The sequence below is a fragment of the Chiloscyllium punctatum genome, chromosome 4, assembly GCF_047496795.1.
Source record: "Chiloscyllium punctatum isolate Juve2018m chromosome 4, sChiPun1.3, whole genome shotgun sequence".
Lineage (NCBI taxonomy): Eukaryota > Metazoa > Chordata > Chondrichthyes > Orectolobiformes > Hemiscylliidae > Chiloscyllium > Chiloscyllium punctatum.
Window position 1 is genome coordinate 94,654,572 of NC_092742.1, and position 7,407 is coordinate 94,661,978.

At 44.0% G+C, this 7,407-nt stretch overlaps 1 protein-coding gene across 1 annotated transcript; it reads left to right on the forward strand.

Moving 5' to 3' along the window:
- The first annotated feature begins 2,346 nt into the window (after window positions 1–2,346).
- Window positions 2,347–6,892, forward strand: LOC140475989 (EEF1A lysine methyltransferase 3-like). Its single transcript, XM_072567890.1, has 3 exons — window positions 2,347–2,514; window positions 2,707–2,818; window positions 6,468–6,892. Exons 1-3 carry the CDS (start codon window positions 2,347–2,349, stop codon window positions 6,890–6,892), a joined length of 705 nt encoding a protein of 234 aa, XP_072423991.1.
- The last annotated feature ends 515 nt before the right edge of the window (window positions 6,893–7,407 follow it).

The window sequence follows — 7,407 nt, forward strand, 5'->3', positions numbered from 1 at the left end:
CCTCTCTCCCACGAATCGCCTTTTTTGTTTTGTTTGGAACTTAATATTTTAAAAATGTCAATCATTGACCAAACTAAAAGTAGATACCTTTTGAAATGTGGGAGTGGTCCAATGTGAAATTCATTGATAGAAATTACATTAAACGGTGACCCTTGAAGAGCATGTGGTGGGAGGAGGGGTGCTCCCCCTGGAATTTATGACAACCCAAAAGGTATACAGAATGCAAGACGGTCAATATCAATATCAATATTACAGATCTACGATGAAAAAATTGCATAGTTGGAAAGTGGACGTTTTTATATAAAAAATGGATGAAGTCCAAGTACTTTAGATGAAGTGAATGTGCAAATTGACTGGCCTTCCATTGTATGTATTGGGGCGCAACTGTGTCGGGAAGTTAAAGAGAAATAATTCAATACAGCAGTATACGAAGTGTCAAGGGATTAAAAGTTTCCTATCGTCTGAAACCAGCTAAGTGGCCAGCAAAGTTCTGCTGTTCCCATTAAACATCTTTCTATCCTTTCTGTATAGATGTCGAAGTTTCAACACGTGTTACTATAGTTGCACAGGTAACTGAATTACACATATACCTTTCTACATTGGGAATAATTTGAAGTCGTCGTTGTTTTATAGAAACCCCTAGCAAAGCTTGGAACAGTTCTGAGCAGAGGCAATTTAATTCCATAATGGTAGGAAGAATCCGGGACTATTGCAACAGGTTCGTTTCCTGTTTACCTGTTTTCCATACAGGTCAGTATTTGGACAGTTCCGACGTTCAAAGGAGGTGCCAGTTAAAATCTGTGCAGGGTCAAGAAGTGACAATCGGGGGGATTGGTCTGTTATCTTAGACTAAAAGTGACCATCACGGGGATTGGGGAAGGGCAGGCAGGCGTTCTAAATTGCATGTTTCAAGGCCTACCAAGCACAGGGAGGACAAATGCCAGCAATATTCTTAGGTGTTAAATAATGTCAATGCGCAGATGAAAGCAGAGTTCATTTCTAATTGTTTCGGCGAATGTGAAGAATCGGCGGATTGACCATCCAAAGGAACTAAAGCGAAAAGATTGGAAGCACAGAAAATTTACAACGCAGGAAGACCCTACTGTTCATGTCGGCTCCTGGGCTGTAGGTGGCAGCATTTCATGAGTTTACAATGCAATGACGTTTGAGGCACTTGCCAACCCTTTCAGGCAGTAATGCAATTGACAGCCGTGTCTTCTGAGCGAAAATGAAGCTCAAAACTCCTGTCTACATCTACTGACTACGGGCAGCCTATCAATGGAAATAAGTTCCTTTCAAGGCAATTCATAAATTGGTAAAACTCAAGTAAATCTCCTTTGAGCCTTCCAAATTTCAAAGAAAATAACCCCAGATACTTCCACCTCGCCTGTGGCGGAAATTGTCCATGTCTGCTAGCAGCCTTGTAAATTACCCTCTTGCCTTCTGCAGTGTGAGCAGTTCTTCCTGTGGTGTGGATTTGACATAGTAATCTTTCTGTATCCAATAAAACCTCCAGCCCTTTCCGCTTAATGGAAAGCGCTAGCAACTAAACGTTGCAACTTAACAGCAAGAGGCTTGGAAATGATGCAGTATGGGTGTAACAAAAAAAGTGATTTAAATTACAGTGCTAGCTTGGCTCCGTAGTGACATCCTGGACTTCATCCTGAACAGGGGAGAGGGCGGAATCACAGTTCTGCTGCCGCAAGGGAGTATTGCAAGGGAAGAAGTTGGTCTCATACTGCGGTTTAGCTCAGCTAGCTGGACAGTTGGTTTGTGAAGCAGTGTGATGCAAACAGCGTTCAATTTCCCATCAATAGCTGAGGTTACCATGAAGGAGTCTACTTCTCAAACTCTCCCCTGGCCTGAGGTATGGTGGTTTAAATCACCACCAACTGTCTCTCTCAAATAAGAGAGCAGCCCGATGTTCTGGTAAGACAATGGCGACACAATGCAGGGCAAATACGGAGGCACTCAACCTTAAGCTTTTAACATCACGCTACTACTAGTAGCAGATTAATGGAGGAATCCTGGCTATCAGACCCTCCTCACCTCCCCACTCACACCCCCAAACCCTGACCCCAGCCCCATCTAGCCCAACCCTAACATGCCAGCTGGGTATCTGTCTGATTGTTGCTTGGAAGGGCATGCCGTTCACAAAGTTAGTAGTTGTGTGTGCCTACATGTGTGGTTGCATGTCATTGGCTGTGAGGAAGTCTGGGCTGCCCCAAGATCTCTAGCGCTGATGTATAAATGCAAGTTCACAAGTTTACAGGAAGCTCCCCAGAGCTGAAGACTTGGAGCCGGAACTAAAAATCCATCACAATTAGAGCAGTTTCAGCTTAGAAGATGGCGACAAAGAGCCAGGGAGAGTCCAATGACCACGCCACGAAGGAGGGGGACACTGATAACAGTATGGTGATTTTGGAGAATGCATATCAGTTCTGCGGATTCAATCTGAAGATTAATCGATTCATCAACGCGAATCTTGGCTATTCTGCCTATGTTTGGGATGCAGTAAGTAGAAGCGATCATTCTGTTAGAGGCAATTCTGTTAAATTTAGCAAAGTTGTTTGGTTAGCTTTCACCTCAGTAGACTTTTTTTCGCCTTGGTTCTTCGAGTTCATTCACGGGTGGCGTCGGGTACACAAGCGATTTGCATAACTTGCTGAATGGGTCCATTTTAATCCGGACGTTCTATCATTTCAGGGCATTTTTCTTTGCCAGTACTTTGAGAAAGAGAATATCAATTTTATTGGGAAGAAGGTGATTGAGCTGGGATCGGGCACCGGAATCGTGGGAATTTTAACAACGCTACTTGGTAAGTTGAAGAGCTGCATGTACAGTATCACCTTGGTAATGTTAGTAAGTAGCACGGACAATAATTGCCAGGGGTCCCGATATCGGGGAAGTGCGTGTGACCAGTCTGGGATGCTTGGGGTATATTGGCTAATAGCCCCACTACTCCCCCAAGCCGAGCTGGTAGAAGTACATCTAAAGGATTCAGTCCAATCAACGAGTTAGAAATATTTCCACAGTTTATCAACAGTGGATCAACCCACGCCCACATTGGCTCTCGGATAAATTATGCTTCCATTTAAACTTGTCTTCCTTATTTTCAAATCCCTTTATGGACTACCCTCTGGGCTCTTCTGTAATCACCCAATTCCTACGAAACTTCAGACTACTCTACATCTGGCCTCTCGAACTTTCCTAGCTTCAATGTGAATCACTCTAATGTTAGTGGCCGCCTACAGCTGCCACGCCGTAAACTCTGGACGTTCCTTATTAGGCAAGAGTGTCTCTGGAAAGCCCACTTCTTTAGGCAAACATTTAGTCATCGATACTCCATGACCACGTCATATGGCTCCAGTCCTGAATGGAAATGATCTCATTATGCTATTCCGAGGGGGAATAGCATACTATTCTCTTCTTATCGCCTGGCCAATATTTATCATTCAACCAGTGTCATTAAAACAGGTCACCTGATCATTTTACTATTAGTGTTATAATAGATTTATGTGTGCAAATTGGACGTGAACCAGTTATTATTTGACACTGACTCAGCTTGAGAATATGGAATTAATATTTCTACTGGATTAGCGGTTTTGAGAAGATTTGTAGCTCTGGTTAATGATAAGTATATAAATTAGCTCCTGAGCGCGAAGATTTGTTTTCAGACGTTTCGTCACCATACTGGGTAACTTCATCAGTGAGAGCCTCTGGTGACGCGCTGGTGGTATGCCCCGCCTCTCTGTTTACAGGACTTGGTTTCTTAAGGTGAATGTGTCAATTCCGGCTCTTTTTTTTTCGAGGGAAGATACATAGGGTTTAAATGTGTATATTAACGGTCTTCTGGTTAGAATATCATGCCTCGAAGAATTCCCGTGCGTGTCTTTATTTCGCCCGTTCCAGGATGTGTGTGTTGTCCCAGTCAAAGTAGTGTCCTTCTTTGTCTGTATGTGTAGAAACGAGTGATAGAGGTTTGTGTCTTTTGGTGGCCAGTTGGTGTTCATGTATCCTGGTGGCAAGTCTCCTGCTAATTTGTCCGATGTAGTTTTCTTTTCAGTATTTGCATGTATCTTGTAAATCGATTTACATCTTTCAGTGTCTGAAAGATCCTCCATCGATTTCGGCCCTATCTACCTTTCCTTGAAAAAACCCGGAACCCACCTTAAGAAACCAAGACCTAACAATAGAGAGGCGGGACATAGCACCAGCGCTTCACCAGAGACTCTCGCTGACGATGTCACTCAGTCTGGTGACGAAACGTCTGCAAACAAACCTTCAAGCTGAGCGAGCTAACTTACAGAGTTATTTCTACTGGATGTTGAGAAATCCTAACCCCATCCTTTCTGTCTACCCATCTCTCTTTGCGCTTGAAAATTGCTCCTACAAACCTTCCTCATCAGGCATCCTTAGTTCGTCTGGAACACATGTCCCACAACGCAGCCCGGTGTCAGATTTTGACTGGTGATACGCCTGCGACATTTGCCGGCGCCTTTGTTAATGGCATTATATAAATGCAAGTTTTTGGTGCGATGGCATTTGAAAGATCGATATTCCCGGCTGAGATTACGCAATTATGCAAACAAGAAAGTAACCAAGCCCGCGAAGCCAAATATGTGGCAGAGTACAACAATGAAGCCATACGCAGTAATGAGTTGGTAGCATTTGGTGCAGGTATCCACATAAAACAGTATGACAAATATAACAGAGGGTAAAACGTGATATGCTTTTGAATTTGTGATTTCAATGCTAGGTTCTGGTAATTGCACATGGAATGCAAACCGCAATAATAACTAAGGAGAAGTCACCGGCATTTCAGCGGAGCAGAACACACCAAACCTTTCAAGCGCTGAGAGCTAGATATACAAATGGGCGACTAAGAACTTTCTCAGATATAGATTTGGAAAGACATTTGAAATTCTAAGAACGAGAATGTGAACTATTTAGGGAGAGATACTGAAAGATTAGCGCGTTGACGCCCACTACGTGGAAAGTTTCCAGCCACATCTTGTCTATACAGTACATACCATGGTTGGTCCAATCCAGCCAACTAGTGTCAACCGCGAAGTTAAGGTGTAATTTTCTCCAATAACCTGTTTACCCCTGCTAAATAAGTCAGGAACTAACGTACCCAAGGCTCATTGCTGCCTTGGTTTAAACTTGGGCAAATGTACTGAATTATAAAGTTAAGGTGAGTGCGACTGCTCTTAATATCAAGTCAACATTTCAGTAAATGCGATTAGAAGGAGATTTGCCGAAATTGTTGTCAGTATGAATCAGAATGAAGACCCTCCAATGGTCAGATTCATGCCTAGCACGGAGTAAGGTGGAAGTGGTTGTTGGAAGTCAATCATCTCAACCTAACAGAGCAAGCACTTCGACCCAACAATGTTCTGCAGCTTTATCAATGAAAGTTCTTTTAACATTGCATTAGATGTGACGACATTAACAAAGAAAAAACAAGGATGTGGGTGAGCCAGACTCCTCAGAGCTAGTCTACCAACCAGAAATTAATTGCGTTTGATTGATCCATTTACATTTTCCATGAGTATAGTTCCACCAACACGCTAAGGAAACTCAACACCATCTAAGTCAAACCAACCAGCTCTAATGTTGCCTCATCCACAACTGTGAGCATCCACAGCCTCCAGCTGAACGGTTGCTGTGCAAAGCACGTGACGGAAAATGACCAATTATCTCTTCGACAACACTTTCCAGGACTTGATCTTTGCGAGCCGGAAGAACAAGGGCAGCAGAAGGATGAGATCGCCACCATTCAGCACTCCTGCAAGGCAAGTGTTATCTCGACTTTGAAACCATCTCGCCATTCCTTCAGGACTGGCTGTCTCAAATCCAGGAAAGCTTGCTGCCTAGGACACCATAAGCACCTTCATCACGTGGACTGCCACCACTACCTTCTCAAACGCAATTAGGAATGACATTGGCAACCACACTCTCGTCCTGTGAAGAAATTCATTTTAAAACACGGGTTCATCAATTGTACACGAACATGGAGGCCCAAAAGACTCAGCACCGCAAATAGAAATCGCCGGGGGTTGGGGGAAGACACTCACCAAGTCTGGCAGCATCCGTGCAGAGGAATCAAAGAATGTAGAATATTTCACAAAAAAATTGAAGATGTTGTGATGTAAGTATTGCAAAGAGCCTAATAAGGGTTTTGTTTTATGTGACGCTAGGCATTATTGTCAGGACTGTAAATTCACATTAAACCAAGCGTTCCCTCCTGTCGCGCAGATAAGCAATCGAGCTGCTGTGCTGGGGTTTTGGTGATTTCAAAGGATTTGGCTTAGGCCAAGCCCCAGTACAGAGCACCCCCGGAAGAGCAACTGAACCTGGCTCTGCATGAGCAGGTCTTCATTGGAATCCAATGTGCCCTGTAGTTGAATGCATTTCGAAATGAACCTTGGTTGATTTCATTACTTTCTTTCTGTCCCACTCAGGTGGAGATGTCACTATAACAGATAAATCGATTGTCATGAAGCAAATCGATAACAACATCGCCATCAACGTCCCAGCTGCATGTAGACACCGTATCAAGGCCCGTCCCCTGATTTGGGGGGAAGACCACACTAACTTCCCCACTGGCTATGACTTCATCCTGGGCTCGGATATTACGTACAGTTCCATGGCCCACCCGGCTCTACTAGAAACACTGTGTTATCTCTCCCGGAAAGGAACCACAATTTACCTCTGTTCCGAAATACGAACCAAGAATGGCAGCCTCTCTTTCCAGAACGAATTCCTACCTCAGTATTTTAACTGCCAGGTCCTTGCCACGTCAGAGAGCAAAGATATAATTCTGCACAAATTTACCAGAATTGGTGGTTCAAGCCCCGGAGATCGGGTCGTAACTGGAGACAAATGATTTCTCCATGACTGGGGATGAACGCGCCTCTACAAGGCTGGCATTACACGACACTCCATCACCATCTAGTCCGCCTTATAATCAAGAAATATTCACTACGCTATTTTACAATCATGTTCTGTCTCTATTCTGCCTTCCTATGAAACGAAATAAATGTCCCAATTATTGCGTGTCTTCAGATATAGTGACTACAGCTCGTTTCCCTGTGTGAGAAGAGGGGGTAGCGCTGGCTACTGTATTATGGGCAGCTCAATCGGAAATGAAATTGACAATACGCCGCCCTTTCCGATTCCAATGACAATCTTTATACAGGGATCGCAAAACAGAAGGAAACGTTCGAATTCCAAAAAGGATAATTATCCCGTAAGCCAATGGCTGCAGCCAAACGTTCATTAATACTTCAGGGGGCTCCAACTGCCTCCCCCTTCCCACGTCCCCCTCCCCCACGCCCACCCCCATTCCTCACGAAATGACAGACCTATCCACATCATCACAATGTCATGAGACACCTTGCC

Bases quoted from the DNA above. Each gene is read 5' to 3' on its own strand.
- LOC140475989 (XM_072567890.1), top strand. From the start codon at position 2,347: ATGGCGACAAAGAGCCAGGGAGAGTCCAATGACCACGCCACGAAGGAG. The intron at 2,515-2,706 runs GTAAGTAGAAGC...CTATCATTTCAG, and splicing joins CTGCCTATGTTTGGGATGCA to GGCATTTTTCTTTGCCAGTA. The intron at 2,819-6,467 runs GTAAGTTGAAGA...TGTCCCACTCAG, and splicing joins AATTTTAACAACGCTACTTG to GTGGAGATGTCACTATAACA.